Source organism: Cebidichthys violaceus, unplaced genomic scaffold (genome assembly GCF_023349555.1).
Source record: "Cebidichthys violaceus isolate CVI_PGR_0920_01 unplaced genomic scaffold, fCebVio1.0.p SCAF_24, whole genome shotgun sequence".
Taxonomy (NCBI): Eukaryota; Metazoa; Chordata; class Actinopteri; order Perciformes; family Stichaeidae; genus Cebidichthys; species Cebidichthys violaceus.
Genome location: NW_027176417.1, coordinates 1998398 through 2016620, shown reverse-complemented (window position 1 = coordinate 2016620; position 18223 = coordinate 1998398). Strand labels below are relative to the sequence as shown.

Genomic DNA, 18223 nt, shown 5'->3' with positions numbered 1-18223 from the left:
TCCTTTTGGCCTCACCTCCGCCTAGTGGGTCTCTGCCGCTGAAAAGACGTCCATCTCCAAATTCATTTGGTCTCTTAACTGTGAGAGAGAAGCACAGGGAACAGAACCTTTAAGCATGAAGCAAACTCCACACAGAATCATTGTGACATAGCACAGCATTTGTTTCTGGTTCAGATTTTTGGAACAACAGTACCACACACACATGTACTGATAACTAAACCTTTTGCATATTGTAAATTCACATTTGCATTCTGCATTCGTACACACACACACACGAGTCTTGGAATAATAGAAAAATATGACTTTATTAATAGAGAAAGATCATTATGATACATTCCTGTCAAACACACAGTCATCACATAGCATACTGGTGGTATAAGACCGTGTGAATAGAGATGCAAACATCATCAAATACTTAACATTACCCATCATTATCACCATTAAAATCATCGACACTGTCGCTGTCAAGTTTAAGAGTGGTGTATAAGATGACGAAAGGAAAAAAAACAACTAACGGCAACAACATTTAAGTAGTGCTTGTCTTTCCGTTCTGTGCGACTCACAGCCATGTGGTGTGAACTGAACATTGATATGTATGTGAGGGTCTGAGTTGGAGGATTATAAGTGTGGTAAAACCGGCAATGACTGCAGCACTTAAGTTGAGCCAAATAGCTCAAGTGTACTCATACTTTAGATGAGTTTTCATTCCACTTTGTGTGCGTGTGCATTGGTGTCTACGCGTGCGAGTGCGTGTTTTTGCGCTTGCTACTCTTGGCAAGCATGCAGGAGTGGGAGTAACTGCTTGGCAAGGCACACGTCTAGATCTGGAGGTCTTTGACGGCCATTGGCGTTATTGATACTGTTTCCGGGGCAGCTGATTGGGTGGGCGGAGGTGCGGTACTTGGGAGGGGGGGGGGGGGGGGGGGGAAAGTGCTTACCGCAGCCTTAATAAATGTTATCTGTCCATTAACTAATTACAACTATTAGAGGCTTGGAGCGTAACGGTGTCGAGATGGCTCAAGTAGGGTGTCCAATCCCTCCTCTCTCCCCCGAGTTGATTTAAAAGCACATCGTGAGAGCGTGCCAAAAAACACTTCTTCTTCACTCTGAAATGCAGCCTCTAAACTGTGGCAACAAATCGAGGCGCATTCTGCTGAGCTGTGGGCTAGTGGGTGATGGATTTTTGCTGGTGTGACAGATCACGAAAAAGCACGGCCCGTTAAGCCACAGAGTGAAGACCTCAATTTCATTCAATCTAGAGCGTTAAACCGAGCTCGTGTCCAATCTCTCCACCCCTGCACCGACTGATGAGAGAGAGAGACTGGTGCACATTTGTCTTAGCTCAGTCAGAGTTTTGACAACGAAATAGGCTTTTGGATCATGAAGTTAAACATGAAGAAAGAAGTGCATTAGCTATGTCTTGTTTTATGTTAATGGCATCATATGGCGCTAGAGGAAGCGCCATCAATATCTGGAGCTCTGCTCTGGTTTTCATAATGTCTTGGATCGCTCTCAAGGGCGCACATATACAGCAAAACCCTCCACTTATGCCTTCCAGCTGGTAAAGCGGCATTGTGGGATTTGTAGGAGTATAAATCAAGTCAGCGATGGTGATGGCAGACAGCTGTGTGTATTTACAACCCTAAAAACAACGAGCACATATTCCCAATGAAATCACAACAAGGCACGGCGCAGCACGAGTTTCATCCGGGCAGCTCAAAGACATGGGGAACAACGGGAGTGGGAGGCATGAAGCGCGAATGGGAGTGGGAACAACGTGCTTTATTACGCCAGAGGATCGAGATGAAACACTAAACACTAAAGACGGCTGCATCCATCACTGACTGATGCCTTTATCAGGAGAAGACAAGACGTTCAATCAAAGGAGCTGGTTATCACTATTTGTGATGCAGGAGTTAAAGTATGATGGATTTGCATTCCTTTTGTTTTTAAATGTGCACATGCTCTGTTGAAAAGCACAATGGACGGATTTCTTTTCCTCCTCCAATGCAACCCCCTCACTATTGGTACAACTCATATCACAGCTATCTCATGTTTTTATTACAGAGATACCAAGAGCTTTATTTTCTGGGGCTTGCCAGATCATTTCCACAGCTAGCACGTTGAATGCCTCTCAGCCTAACAGTTTTCTCCTCTCTCTCTCTCTCTCTCTCTCTCTCTCTCTCTCTCTCTCTCTCTCAGCACTGCAGAGCTCCTCATGTCTCTTGGGTCTTGTTTTTAGCCTGTGGTTTGGCAGCTCTGGCTGGCCCTCGCAGCGGAACCAGCTCGACCCCCGATCTCTTCCTAGCCCACACATGTCTGTGTGTTTGTCCGTGCTGGGGTCATTCCAGGAGGACCGCTGGGGTTATGAGGAGCCAGACGGCACTCAATGGTCCGAGACAAGCTGTTCAGATAAATAACTTACTCAGACTTCAGTCCTCTCATCAGGAGTAGCACAGTGTGAAACAGCAAACTCCTTAATGGAACAAAGAAGTAAACAGCAACCGAAGCTACATCCTTTAGAGACAGAGAGAGAGAGCACAGTGTTTCTTTGCAAATGTCCACGCGGCAGTTTAGGGACAGTGTCATCATCACCCTTGCAACTGTAAACTAAATGAAGGAGGGGTTCGTCGGGTGGATGTTCCGTCAATGTTGTGGCGTTGCGGCGCACGCTGCCACTGACGTCACGAGTTGGCGTCCCGCTCTGCCCAACACAACGCGGCTAAATGCTTCTTTTCAGCAGAGGGTACGGTGTCGGTCCCGGCTGTCCAACCTCACTGTCAGGACTGGCTCAACCCCTGGGGCGGCCATACTGGAGGACCAGTTAGAATACTGGAAGCACTGTGAGGAGCTGTGATAGGCCACTGACAGCTGGCTCTTCTTGGTGGCCAGGTGTTGTCGGCAGCAACAGAGGGCCCTGACCAAGATGGCCACCGCCAGGAGAAGGAGGGCGCCCCCGGCGGCCATAATGTAATACCAGTGGATGGGCAAGGGAGGCACAGGAACGCCTCCCCCTGGTGGAGAGATACAGAATAATTGGCCAGCGGGAAAAGAAAGGAGTGGCACTTGTTTATTTTCTACATTTAACTGTCTTTTTTCTATCCCTATTGATCTTCATCATACGAACAGCAGGCGTGCACCTCATATGAGCATGCACAAGCATGCCAGTTGCAAAAAAAATTACATAAATCTCCAAGGCCAAAAAAAAAGAGGAAAACTTAAAATGCATCCATTTGTCTCATGTTGCTTGGGCTGCAGTTGGAGGACAAGTTTTCACACCAAGATCATCAAGAGATTTGGTTTGAAATCAGTCCAATGGTGGATCCAGTCAAATTAAATGCAATTGATTTTTTTCCAAAGCTCCGATGGAATAACTTGGTGTGAAACAAAAGCCAAAATGATTAGTTATGAAAGCACCCACACACATTGAATTAAGGAGCTTCCTCTTCCTCTTTTCGCACTGGCACAGGAAGTCCCAAACAGCCCCCTGATAAAGTCTCAGAACCATGCAAGGATCAGTCGGACGGACACCACATGGGAATCCAATGTTCCAGAGCTCTCGCAGCTGATATTGGATGGGGATTTGTTATTTAGCTGGCTCGAGATGGCAGATTTGTTTTGAGCACATAATTTATCCTGTTCTCTGTTCTTGTTTTTTATTCCTTTTCCTCTTTCTCATGCATCAGCCTCCTGGCCGGTCCTCTCCTCCTCAAGCCAAGCTCCGTCTCCTTGGAGACTATCTCCACAGATCCTCTACACTGTTGCCCCTGGCTTGAACCCTCCTCAAATTCTTGGTAAGAACCAACTAACCACCTTCCAAGAAGCCTCTATTTCGACTATCCAAGACTGCTAAAACGAACCCCTGAAGACATTGAAAAAGATAAATAAAAAATAAAGCCCAAATGCACCATCCAAACTTGTGGGGTGAGTTGTAAGACCGGGAGAATGTCAAATTGAACTAGAGAAAGTGAAGCAGAGCTGAATACATCCTGATTTTTGGACCGTGTCACATAATTACAGAGGGAAATGGTGCGTGCTGCTGCTACTTCACACTGCACACACTCATTAGACAGAGCCGAGTTAGGGAGAGGAGAGAGAAACACCCGTGCTTGCCGCTGCTCAGTCACTCTATCTGATTGCATTTCGCTGGGGACACTGGTGTGTATGTGTGAGGTGATATTAATGTGTGTGTTGGTGCATGTTTGTCAAGGGTTAGAGATTGTGTGTGTGTGTAGGTAGAGGAGTAGAAAAGCCCAAGAAGTGCACACACATCACATTCGCACTGAAACCGCCAAGCTCTTATCTTATTGGAAGACATTATGAGATGCCAAAACACTAACATCAATCTCATAGCGTCCCCCAGGATGCTCTAAATATTTTTCATGAGGCAGACAGTTATTTAAAACCCTTCAGGCTGTGTCAGGCAGCACAGAACTGAGAATATGTGGCGCTTTTCAAATATCCGACTCCATGAGGTGTGCTTGATTTAGCGTGCCTTGCACGCGGAGTTTGCTCTTTTGAGACTAATCCTTTGTTTCCACTGAGACTGACAAGGTAAAACTGGCGCATAACAGCACATTAGTGAAATAAATCTATTTTCCAACTTTAAGAAAATTAATTTGGTATTTGCAAATTTGATAATTAAGATTTTAGCGAGGGGTTTAGTATTTCTTTGGTGATGTCTGCATGCTGCTGCTGACGCCATGAGGCACTAGCTTTAATAATGAATGCAGATTTATTCATCTGGAATCACACAGCAGACTCAGCTTCTGTGTTGTCGGTGAAGGACTGGTTTGGGCTGTCTGTTGAGCAGTTGAGACAACTCAGTGCCCCCAAGCAAAAAAAACCCCAGGCTAGTGCATACCAACGGGCAGGAAGCAAGACCAGAGAGGAAGTGACATCATAACAAAGTCAAACTCACCTGGATTTTCTGGAGAAAAAGCTGCAAAGGGTTCTGCGAGGACAGAGAGAGAGAGAGAGAGACAGGAACAGAAAGAGAGAGACAACTGTAAGATAATTTTAAATATGAGGGAAAAGTCAACCAAATGTCACACAAATGTCACAAGACTATCAAAGTCCTCCTGGGGAAATTTAAGTTAATTCCTCAGATAACTCACATGCGTTATGGCATTTACTTGGCTCCTTCGCCAGAATGCAATTTCAAACACTGTGTGAGTGGGGAATCTGAGATGGTCTGTGCTGAGAATTCCGTGTGTGTGTGTGTGTGTCTGTGTGTGTCTGCGTTCACGCATTTCAAGTTGTTTATCTGCCGCGTCCAGTTAAACTGGAACGGGAAGGTTTTATTTTTTTTTTGGGCCTGCTGCAAATGCACAGAGCAGAACCTTCACTTTGATTGCCTGGAATGCAAACACAAAAAAACTGGTGTGTGTGTCTTAGTGTGTGTTAGTATGTGTGTGTGTGTGTGTGTGTGTGTGTGTGTCGGGGGCGAGTGGGAGAGAAAAAAAAAAAGAGGGGGAAACTGACTTGGGAACTGGCGCCTTTTGGCGCGAACCCCCACGTACTGTGAAAAACTCAACTGCGTTGGGTGATAAGCAACATCCCAGAATGCTCTGGGAGTGGCGAAGGAGGGGAGGGAAGGGAGGAAGGAGGAAACACAGCAGCATGGAGGCAGGAGGGAGGGGGGGGATCTGGGCTGCTGTGCTGCTTAGACTCTCTCAAGACTCGTGAAACACACATATGCACAAAAACGACGGATACAACGCTAAAAACACACAGCAGTGTTTGCCGCTAGCTCGGAACCCTTAACGACACTCTGCCTGCTCCCCATCCGGGTCCAGCTCCAAAGCACACTGGACGTCAGTCAGAAGTGATGACGGCAGGTTTTCTGGCTCCGAAGCCCCGGCTCGGTCTCTGATCTGTTTAAGACCCTCTCCAAAGCCCCTGCTCGGGCCAGATTAGGGAGGCTGCGCTGGCGCTCGGCTTGCACCAGGCACCCAGAAAGTTGCTCGGGAAACAGTCTGTCTAGTAATTCCCTTTGACGACTCGGGAAAAAGCTCTGTTTACAAATACGAGAGAGGAGTGAGCGCACGAGAGATGGAGGGAGAGGAGAGAAAGAGAAGAAGAGAAATCTAATAAAACATAGATTAGCATCGCCGGGGCCCACGGGGCGTTTATGGCCTACTTTTACTATTCTTCTTTTCTTCTTCCTTTTTTTTTGTGGAGGAATAAATGCTGTCCCTCCCTCTCCTTCCTCCTTTCATCTCGGTATTCAGTGGGCTCTTTGGAGGAGAGGATGTCTCTGAAACTGGGATGGGAGGGCGAGGGAGTGGAGGGAGGACTGTGGGTGTTTATCACTTCATGTGTGCCACTGTTCAAGGACCTTCAGGCTAAAAGTGGAGGAGGCGGAAGGGAAATGGCAGATTGATGGCGTCGAGGTGACGAGGCAATGGCGGAGTTGACGGAGTATGAGAGGGAGCGATTATGGATTTGTTTATTTTTTTCTATATTTTTCTGCATGGAAAAGATTTGGCAAACTGAAGCAGGAAAAAAAGAAGAAGTTTGTCCCAGTCTGTCTGTCAGACTGTTGGTCCCAAAGTGTATGTGTGTGTGTGTGTGTGTGTGTGTGTACTTACGTGTACACTCTTTCAGAGGGGTGTTGGAGCTCATGTGGATGTTGTCTATCCAGATGTGTCCTCTGGTGCCGTGCACAAAGAAACCCTCCATCACAACCTACCGCAAAACCGGGGAGGAAGAGGAAGAGGAGGAGGTAAAAGTTGAAAAAGAGAAGGAGGAAGAGGAAGACGGATGAAGGCAACAGGGAGCAGAGAGGGGGAGGCAAATTGAGAACGGGGACACATAGGGGGGAGGAGGAGGAAGAGGAAGAGGAGGAGAACGGGATGAAAACTTAATACGGTGCCTGCGATTTCAAAGTTGCACTCAACACTTGCAATCACCCCCCTCCCCCCTTCTCTGCAAGCTTCCTCAACTTACTTTTTTATGAGAACATTAACTGCTTGTGATGTCTCTGACAAATGCACAACGATCCCCGAACAATCACACAGCCAATAGAGACACTATGGCTTACTTTAGCTCCTTTTGAAGTCAAACCTGGCCTAAGGTGACAGAGATTGAAAGTGATGCTTTCATATGCTCTGAGATGAATGTGTCTCCCTCTAACCGACCCTGAAAAAAGACATGTTTCTCTTTCTGCAAAGACATGTAATAAAGGGTCTGACCCAGATACTTGTTATCAAGCAGACATACTTTATTATAGCTGATATTGGCCAGTAGTCTGATGCTTTTACAGCACTGCTGTTAGGATGTTTCTAGTCACCATGCTGTTTCAGTATTTGCACTCTTTGATAAAAATAAAGTTCTTTATTCAGCCTCAAAAAATGATGGGTTTATAACTACCTGGAAGTCTTTAGGGGAGCGAGGCAGGATGGTGCGACCCTCCCTCCAGACGGGGCCCTGATCGTCTTTCAGCGTCCACAGGATGGTGTCCTCGTTGTGGGCGTCCCGCAGCAGGACCTTCAGGTGGCCCTGGGCCTCCCCCCACAGCTGGTAGGAGAAGAGGAGGCAGAGGGGCCCGGTGTCGGCCGCCACCACGGGGCTCACGAGCCGGGCTCGCTGCTGCTCTGTCTTCAAGCTGGCGTCCATGTACAGATAGCTGTTGAGCTCTGCAGGGCAGATGGTAAGATGGAGAAACTCTTTAACACGTGTTTCAACTGTAACGTCAACGTCACAAGTCAACACACACTCTTACTTTCCATTGTACAGACTACCTTTGGTAATTGAAGTCTTTTTAAAATCCTATAAACTAAAAACAGAATTGTATGAAGTCAGGAATACATTAGATCACATGAAAAAAAAAGAAGAAATTATAATTTCACAGCAACAATATGCAACCAAGCTGCTTCAGTAGTTGTAACACTGTGCAATACATGAGCAAAGGTGTGTTTTAACCTTGAGTTTGCTGGTTGCTTCAGCCAAATAAAAAGAGAAAAAAAGATTGAATGGGTTTTTATTTCAGCCCTCGAGGCAATAAAAACTAGGAAATTTGAAAGGATGCATAGACTTTTGTAAATGGATGCTGCCGGAATGAGCCCATACATGGTTGTAATCATTAATCATCACATACAGGCAGACTTAGACACACATATATATACACCCTTATGCACACATGTACAGTATGTTTTCACACAATTACAGATATCTCAAACAAAAACAGAAATGAATCACTAGTTGCTAACAGGACCGGGATCACGAGCACACAATAGTCACGCCAAACAATAGGGAAATGACAAATATAAACACACAGAAGAATAGGTCCAGTGAGAGCGTCATGCTACCAGAACTCCAGCCAAGACCCTCGGGGACTATTTCTCTTCATTCCCTTCCAGGTAAATTACTTCAACAACGGGAAAGTCCATCACGCCGCTCCATTTGTTTCCACCAGAGGATGTTTAGCTTGCAAATTGGATGCCGACACAAATTCCATTGTGAGAGATTGGTGGGCCTACAGTATGCTTTGAGTGTGTGTGAGAGAGTGACTCAAGGAGGCGTCTGGTGAAGAATTTCTTAAGTGGGCCCGGTGGGAAAATGTCCAGCATCAACAATCTGCAGATTAAATCACCTGCTTTATCATGTACAACTGTGTGTGTGTGTGTGTGTGTGTGTCGGAGCAACTACGTGCCTTTCTGTCAAGTGAGGAAAAAGCAGTGCGAGGCAAATCAGTGCGCATACAGGTAGTTTTTTTATTTTAGTGTTCTGCTTTTTTGATTCCCAGTAACACCACGAGGTTTATCTTTAACACAGCATGTGCTTTTTATCCACCGTACAGTAGCATCCAGCCGTGCTCGAGTTATTGAGTGACTGGGTCGATAACCTTTCGCTGTGTGTGTGTGTGTGTGTGTGTGTGTGTGTGTGTGTGTGTGTGTGTGCGTGCGTGCGGTTTTTCCAGCAGATCCGACAAGCGGTATCTGGAGGGACAAATCTTCCTCTGACTTGACAGCTCCCTTCTGCCCACCATACGCCCAGACTCGCCTGTGTGTGACACTTCAGACAGTGTGTGACAGTGTGTCCCTTGGCCCTTCGCAGCCCTGGAATGAGTGTGTGTGTGTGTTTCCCCCGCTGCTCCACATGACACTGTTTTCTGGCATATGAACTGCATGTGTGGATATGCCTATAGAGGATGTGCAAGTGACACAAATTTGTGACTCCGCGAGGTGTTTCTTCCGTCTCGCAGCGAACCCCCCGTTGTCGTGCAAGTTGTTCGCCAGACAGCTCATAATCGAGACCGCAGCACAACAGAGCATTATTAATCCATTTCACAGCGGTCTCCTGCAGCGAGAAGCAAACATTCAATCTATGAAACCTATTTAGCATGTCTTTACTAGTGGGGGTATATTAGGCCAAATATCACAGTACATGGAGGCTAATTCCACCTCTGTGCCCAAATAATTGGCTTCATGATGAAGGTCAAGAGGTGAGGAGATCATGGTTTCTGGGTCACATGACAAAAAGGGACCCTATAGAGGATTAGACAGTGATTTGATAGCAGTGAAATAATGATCCTGTGTTGGCTGGGATTCCTGACCTTTGACATCGGCAGGGAGAATCAAAGGCTGGCATGGCGCGTCAAAACGGCTGGAATTGATACTCCATACATGAAAGCAACAACCTGACTAATCTAAGCAACCCTTTCCCAATCCGGCCGCGATGAAAGAAGCCGCTTTGAAGCTCCCTGTCAAAGATGGATGTGACCTAAACTCGGTCACGCTTCAGGAAATTTTTTTTTGCCTTTGCTGCGAGATTCCGTTGCCCTGCTGAACACGACCCCGGTGACATCACAAATTTGACAAAAAAAGGGGGGCATGCTGAGCCTCTTGTTTAATTCTCTCCAGCTGGAGGAAAGCTGGATCTTTCATGGAGACTTGCTCGAAACCAATGAATTTTAAAACCAGGTGGGGATAAGAATCCCTAACCCAGCCTGTGAACAATTATATTAGAGCAATAAAACTCCCTAAACCCAGCAGCATACATCTTCTATAGTTTTTAATAACACGCCCAAAGCTGTATGTATGAAGGGAAAATGAATAACTATTTTTCAAGGAGTGTCTAAGTACATGGAAGCCTACACAGCATCATCTGGGATGTGCCTGCGGTCATAGAGGGGCAGTGACGGACGGCTGGGAATAACTGCTCGCCTTTGGAATCTTCTGCTCTGAACTTAATTGGAGCTACCGGGTCTTAAACCCTTCCTGCTGAGACGTCACGCGTTTTGACACACGCGAGTGGAGAGCTGGCGCAGGTCACATGTCGCACGTGAGGCTGCTGCGTCCCTCTCGCTCCCTCGTTTCATTTTCATTCTCATCCGCTCGGAAAATAGCAGCGAGGCTGGCAGACGACGGCGCTGCTAAATTAGACTGGTGTCAATTTAAGGAATTATTTTAATCAAATTGAAAGAAAGAACTCAATAGAGATGCACAAGGAGAATGACTCCATTTAATTAGTGTCTTGTCTAGACTCAGTGAAGTTGATAAAATGAACTTAATGCATTTGTGCTAGTGCAATTTTCTGTGCCCAAATGGAATTCTCCTTGCAGCTGCATACATAAAAGCTCTGCAGCAAAGCAGCTGACACCAAAATAAAATGGAAGATGTCGGTAGTCAACATGAGCATTGTTTGTAAAACCATCCAGACGGCCCCTGCAGGTCGCTGTTCATCAAGCGCTTGCTACATTGAGTGAAACCCCGAAGCAGCTCTGAGTCGTTCTGCTGACCAGACAGCGGCGGCGAGTCAAGCGGATTCTTCCCATGAACGATGAGGAGACTCACCGTGGCTGTGCAGGGACCAGAGCAGAGGGGCGTTGGGGTCGTGCGTCCACCCACACAGGCCGTGGTCGAAGTCACACACGCTGTCTGATGAAGAAGAGGTGGCTACTGTGCAGGAGGAGAAGCAGTGAGGAGGGAAGAGAGAGCGAGAGCCAAAGGGCAAAAAAAGGTATGAGACATCACTTCAGATAAAGAGTGTTCACAGCTGCTTTACATAACGGCTTTCATCTCTTCTGTTACTGGCTTTCTAATACGACTATTAAACCAGTTTCTTTTCGTATCACATACTTCGTTGCCTGGACTCACCTGTAGTCGCCAGGGGGACGGTGGTGGTGTCAATGTCAGCGGGCAGAGTTGGCGTGGCGGTGTCGGCCGGCGTGGTGGTTTCTGCGGAAACAGACGTTAACACAGCTCAGGTCAGAGGTGGGTGTGCGAAACAATCCCCAGATATTAGATTGCCGTGAAGAGGACACATTAATCATGTTTGAGGGATTATTTATGTGGAGTTTCTCCTTCCACGGGGGCATATGTGAGGGAGGGCCGGGAAAAACAGTGACAGGAAGTCATAAGCAACAAAGGCAGAAAGGACCAGGAAGTAATGAGGTACAGTGTCTTTCTGCACCTTTAATAACCCTCCATTCTGCCTATATTTAGATAGCAAAGTAAGTTAGAAGAAGCTCATAGTTGTTGAGAGCCAATAGCCAGTTAGCTTAGCATAAACCCTGGAAACATGAGGAAACAGCTAGCCTTAATGTGTGGAAAGGTAAAAAGAAATTGAACTGAAACGTTTCCCGTGTGCCAAACGTTTAAGACACATTTTCTCCCATAATTCAGCACATAAACAGTACGTCACACCGCGCTGTATATTAAGGTTGAATTAAAGCGCATGTCATAATTGAGAGTGTGAAGTCATCGTCCGAAACTAACTCCAACTCCCGCCTCCTGTCTCCATCCCACCCAGAGTGCCAGAGACAGAGGGAGGCAGGAACAGATAGCTCAAGAGCACCCAAGGGGGCCCCCCGTCATGTTGTGTCTGGGTGCTCAGGCGTCAGTGTCTGACTCAGATATGCAGACACACACACACACACACACACACACACACACATGTCCAAATGCTAATACACGCAGACACATTCACATCCATACAGAAGTGGGGTTAAGGCTGATGGATGGACGTGTCTAACAAACTCCCCCCGACCTTGGACAGCAAGACTACACTCTGGGACTACTCACTGGCTGTCAGGGAGGATACGGAGCGCACACACACACACACACACACACACACACACACACACACACACACGGCCGTTTCCCGCTCTGTTTTTCTTGTGTGTGAACTATCGTGTGTGTTACAGAGTGTCTCGCTCAGAAGAAGGGAGAGCAAACACAAAGTTAAACGTATGATTTTTCTCTCTGCCCTTAACATCTATGTAAGCAACCGTAAATCAGACGGAAAGACACACAACAATTTGCTCATTAAAAGGCAGCGCATGTGCAGAAACCGACACATGTTGAGCAGTTGGAATGTGAAGTGGGAGAAAGCGCTGTGTTATTAGGAGCAGATGAGTCAATGCTGGTGTTTTATGGAAGTTTACGCTGAGGTTTTGGGTCACGACTGAACTAAAAGTCCAAATTTATCATGTGAATTAACTGTGTAAGATGTTTCTGTCTGTATAAACATCTGTATGAGTAGCTACAGATACATGACCCTTGCTTCTTTTTCTTATTTAACCAACATTAGGGAACACTGAAATGGATGAGTGGCTTCTTAAGCATATTATATTTCACATTGCTTTGTTAGCTGTCCCGAATATGTCCCATTTAAGTCTGTCCAGGGCTTAAACGGCTGAAAATGTCCTGCGAGACAGAGATGATTAGTTGGAAAAGAAACAACAAGCATCAAAAAAAAAGAAAGAAAAAGCCACACAGATTCATCACAACGCTTTCCTCTGCTGGCCGACTGTTAGTGGCAATACTAGAGCCTCCTACTGGTCTTTGTACATGACAACCATTATCATTAAAAGCACTACGGGACACAAACGCCGCGTGATATACAATTGATCCGCTTAAAGGAACTTCCTGTGGAAATGAGCGCTACGGCGCCCCAGCTGGAGAAATGGCAGACATAAAAGGGCCGGCCACAGCTGGCGACGGCTTCTGACATTAACCCAGCGTTAATGTCATGTCCTTTATTCCTGTCATTAACTACCTAATGAGACTCTTATCGCTGACGGCCCACCGGGAAGCAAAGGCAACGAATGCGACCCTCTTCCTCAAACCTCGGGCTCCATCTCTTGTCCCCCCCCCCCCATAATTATATCTCTTCTCTTTTGTTTTTGCTTTTTCGCCGAACCTTTTTGTCCCCCACTCAAGCCTTGGGACTGGGCGTGAAAATAAACCGAGTGCCTATACATTACCTGGCCTCCCACGTAGACGTACCACAAAACACACATGAACCCAAAACACACGGTCGAGTCCATTAAGATTCTACCGAGCTCTTGCGCACCCTTTGCTTTCAAAGGTCAGGCCTTGTCACAGTTTAAATGCGCTGACCTTTCCAGGGTGTGACAGGGGTGTCGGGGGCAATGGGAATGGGACCGACTTGTGCGTGTTGCGTATGTTTGTGCGAGACGAAGTGAGAACGAACGTATGCGACCTGCCTACCCTGCCCCCAAGCCCTGCCCTTGACGTGTGCGAGGCCCGCGTGTGCACAAGCAGGCCTGCTGTACATGCGCAGCAGAGGAGGGCCTTGCAGTGCAGGAGAAGTCCCTCTGCAGCGGAGTGTTGCCTTACATAATGTGTCTACTGCTGCAGGTGATGATGCAAGTCATCATCATGCATGGGATGAGACACCGACACTTAAAAACTAGACCCAGGGGAGCTGCTGGCATAGATAATGGAGGCGCACACTCCCACGTGCAATCACACACTGCAGCGGCATGTGAATGCACACATGCTCGCAAAAACACACACACACACACACACACACACACACACACACAGGCCTGCTTATTTTTTTCAACACGCAGACACACCCAAAACACACACGGGGGAGAAAGAGCTCTCTGCTAAAAGATATTGCTCCCTCCAAAAGAATCTGACTCAGCGATATGTCAGAGAAGAGAGAAGAAAAAAACTTCAATTATGTAGAAAGCTTTTCAGTAAATCTCTGCTTGGCAGTCCTAGACATAGACACACACACAAACACACACACACACACACACACACACACACACACTCGCACACACCAAGAAATGGATGCACATGCACACACACTCACGCACATAAACCCCAAAAGAACATGATGGGAAAGATAAGTAGCCATTGTTTTATATTCTGGTGGGTAGGGTTAAGTGCTCAGATCAACGTTTACACACACACACACACACACACACACACAACGGACGGGATACTATGACATTATATAAAGAACTTATATCACCAGCCAAAATAAGTATAGGACTAAACTGAGAAAAGTCTGTCATCATTTTATAGTGAGCTCCACCATATTTACTTATGTTTTGAAGGAACTAGGAAGCTACTGTGAAGCTGAGACACCTGAGATTTACATCACAGGTGTGTATGTGCATGTGTGAGCTACAACTCAGCGCTCCTAAGACTGAAATGATCAGTTCTGGAATAAGGGAGAGATGATATTTTTATTTTTTTTTTCCTTCCTGAGCTCATAAATTTTGCATTTTTGGAGCACGTACACTAGAAAAAAAAATACAGTCACTGTAGAGGCTGTGAATGTGTGTGTGTGTGTGTGTGTGTGTGTGTGTGTGTGTGTGTGTGTGCGAGAGAGATAGTTGTGCGTCAACATGGGGAAACAGAAGGAGTCAAGACCAAGAGCAGATGAGTAACGGAGGAGGAAAGGAGAGGAGGCATGGTAACGAAAAAAAAGAAGAACAAAAGCATTTACAGACCCACGCACTGGGCCTCAGGGTGGGAAAAGAAAGAACTGCAACCATGTGGAGGAACAGGGAGAGAGACCAGCCTCACTGTGGTAGCTGCTGCTATTTTACACTAAGCAAGATTTGTGATAAAAAAAAAAGATAATTCTCAATTCTAGTATTCTAATATAAAGGAGAAGAAACTCAACAGAGGGCAGAACAGAAAGAAGCGAATAGTTTAAGTGTTAAAGGAAGTGAATGATTTAGAGGATGTGAGCAGTAATTCACTAGTCCTGCTGAGTTCTGGAGGCCTGTGAACAATGTGTGACCCTCAGCAGCAGTTGTCTTTGACGCGTTTCCCTCAAACCCCCCACACCATCTGATAAAAATCACCCCTGTGCAAAAAGTGGTAATCCTTCACCATGGGGTTTTTTTGTTTCCATATTTGGTGATTTCTGTTCCTGTTCCTGCTCTTCCCACAGTGTTTAGCAGAAGTAAATACTGAATTTAAGCACAATTGTGCTCTATCATCACCTTATTTTTGACTGTGTGTCCACATATAAGTGGTGATAATAATGATGTGCTCTTCTTTCGGTTACTGTGGAACTTTTGATTGGTTATGAAACAGTCTCAATTTAATACTGATGTCTCTATACGACCTACATAAGAAAGCGAGACCATCAGTGAGAAGCTATTTCTATATAGTTATTCTTAATGCTTGTCGTCGGGGGCACCGTGTTGGATTCCGGTGAAATCAGACTAAATACAGGTTTACCAGAAACTCCCTCAGCTCGGACTCTGGCGGTGACCAGACCCGCTGAAGGGAAGGGGGGTGAAATACAATCAGACCCTGCTTCAGCAAAATGAGAGGTTTTCTAAAGGGACTCTGGTGCTCGGAGACGCTACCCCTTTTGTCCACAGGGACCGCCAACGTCTACGCAGAGTTAAAGTTCCTTGTAGTTGCGTTTATAATTCATCTCTCTTCGATTAGAGAGCGGTGCACTTCATCAGCACTTGTACAAGCGCACAAACACACACGCTGACACACACACAAATCGCCTCAACGATGGCTAAATTGCATTTATAGTGGTGTGATTACAGTACAGCGGTGCGTGCGTGTGTGAATGTCAGGAGAGTAATTGTGTGCCTGTGTATGTAAGTGCTGAACATGTTGTGCTGTATAGACAGATAGTCATCCTGTTCAGGCACAGAGGGAGTTGTAAGGAGTCCAGATGTGTGCGAGATCGGTTGAACGTGTGTGTGTTTCCCCAGCTCTGCCTCACATCTGGATAACAGACCACGCTGGAAAGTGAACAAACCAAATGATCCTCTCTCTCTCTCTCTCTCTCTCTCTCTCTCTCTCTCTCTCTCTCTCTCTCTCTCTCTCTCTCTCTCTCTCTCTCTCTCTCTCTGGGGACGCATTCCTTCAAACCGAACCCTGTCCGCTCCCTGCCGACGCTAGCACTTGTTGTAACTAACTCATATTTTCCAGGTGAAACAATCTCTTAAGATCTTAACCTTTGAGGGTCAAGGTTTCATTGTGCTATCACTTTCTCCCTTCTTCAGGCTCTTCACTTCTGACAGACTCTAATGACTCTCATGCATATCTAATGCAAACCTCACTTTTCCACCTTCCTCAAGGTCCGTTGAGTTCTGTTTGGATCACTTTATTAGAGCTCGGGGCAAATAATTCAGCCTAGAATAGTGTAGAAATGATGATATATAAAATGATTCCCTGTCACATAAGCGACAGCAGAATGTCCTACCTGGAAGGTCACAGCCAAGTATCTCCACTCTCATCCCGATTCCTGCTGGAGACCACCTTTCTGGATAAAGCCTGATGTACTGGGACACTATCTCCTCAAAATGGCGCAGCTCCGGGGTGTCGTAGTGCGTGTTCCCCTCAAAAATCTGTCCAAGAAATACACAAAACAAATGTCATCTTGATGGCTTGTCTGTATGTGGGGGAGGGTTTTTGTGCAGACACAAACACGTCACTATATTCCTTCCTTAACTAACCTTTGGCAGGCTGGTCTTGCTGTCCATGATGAAATTCCACTCTTTCCCATTCAGGCTGTGTGCCACTTTGTACTTCCTGACAAACGCCCGGTTATCCGTGGTCGCCCCACTTCCTGCGTCCCCTCCCCTTGCGCCCTGCGTGATCACTCCGCGCACCGTCTTAGAAACGCCGAGGTCCACCTGCAGAGATCAGATTTAGATAAATGCATGGCGACATGGTGCTTTACACAAAACAACACATGGTTATGTTTTATTGCAGCCGTGTGCTTCTTGTTTTAGCTTGTTCGCCTCTGGCGGCTGGAATGACTCTATGTGGAAGCCAGAATTTAAAAGTACTTCTTATTGAAACAACATGACATTGAAAGTAACAACAATTACCCTGAAGACACAACACCACAACCAGACTTTTGTCTTGCCTATTTAGCGCTAAACGTGACCCAATGGCACCGGAAACACGTGGCCAAAATGTTGAAGAAGTGCATTTAAAACCCCTTCGTACCTGAAGCCACTCCTCTCCAGCCAGGGGCTGTGCTGGGGCCGGGAACCAGCCGGAGCGACTGGCCACCAGGCGGGCGGTCCCAGGGTTCCACAACATGTCCCGACTGGAGGAGGAGGAGATCTGGGCGTCGGGGAGCAGGCCGGACAGCAGGCCCTGCAGGTCTGAGCATGGAGCATCTGGAGTGGAAAGCGGAGAAGGCAGAGATAACTTTAACCGTCACCTCGAGGGGGCCGCGAGGTTGATGGAGAAGTTTCAGCGATGACCTAACATACACTCTGTTACACATATTCCCGCCTGGGAGCTGTTAAGCTTCACCACAGGACTGCACTGCTGGCCACTGAGCATTAGGAGTGTAGACTGGAGCGAACAGGAGAGGCTGAGGTGAGGGACTGGAGGAAAAGAGATGTGTAGCGCAGCACTATTGCTTCATGTTCAATATACGCAATTAGACTGCCATTAGTGAGATAAAAGCATACTTTAACTCCCCTGCTTTGCATTCATGCCCTTCACAATCTCACACAAACATCCTAAATATGTTATTGTCTCTCCTCTACAATAGCTTTTCTGTTCACTGCGCTGCGCACATTTTATAAACACTCACTGACTGAAGGAAGGTTCCACGTACACGCAAAAGCACTTGGAAATGAAGCTCATTCAGATATGGATGAGCGGGTAGCATTGAAAGTAACTTGCAGAGGGAGTTGGTGAGAGGGAAAAATAAGGATTAAGGGGATAAGAGAGGTATAATACGAGGAGTCGGGTGGCAGAGAAGTAGAGGGCGGCGAGAGTGCGGGGGAGAAAAAGAGTCAGAGCCGAGGATGAAGCTGGGAGGGGAGCAAGATGAGACTCCTACGGAGACAAACAGTGGGAGAGGGAAGGATCGAGGGAGGAGGAGCAACAGACTGAGGGTGGTGGGTGAGCGTGGAGAGGTAGCGAGAGCTTGAGGAAGGGCAGGAGGAAGGGAGATGGGGAGATGTTAGTTGTGCTGACGGTTTAAGAGAACACAGATCAAAATT

At 46.7% G+C, this 18223-nt stretch overlaps 1 protein-coding gene across 1 annotated transcript in view; it reads right to left on the bottom strand.

The window, feature by feature from the left end:
- Positions 1 to 18223, bottom strand: part of LOC137879219 (neuropilin-2-like) — a 39150-nt gene that overhangs the window by 2484 nt on the left and 18443 nt on the right. The window contains exons 8-16 of the mRNA XM_068719896.1: positions 17208 to 17383; positions 16709 to 16888; positions 16456 to 16600; positions 11103 to 11183; positions 10800 to 10904; positions 7375 to 7640; positions 6594 to 6690; positions 4922 to 4954; positions 16 to 78 (exon numbers count right to left, since the gene is read on the bottom strand). Of these exons, the coding sequence (XP_068575997.1) occupies positions 16 to 78; positions 4922 to 4954; positions 6594 to 6690; positions 7375 to 7640; positions 10800 to 10904; positions 11103 to 11183; positions 16456 to 16600; positions 16709 to 16888; positions 17208 to 17383 (1146 nt within the window). The remainder of the gene's footprint in view (positions 1 to 15; positions 79 to 4921; positions 4955 to 6593; positions 6691 to 7374; positions 7641 to 10799; positions 10905 to 11102; positions 11184 to 16455; positions 16601 to 16708; positions 16889 to 17207; positions 17384 to 18223) is intronic.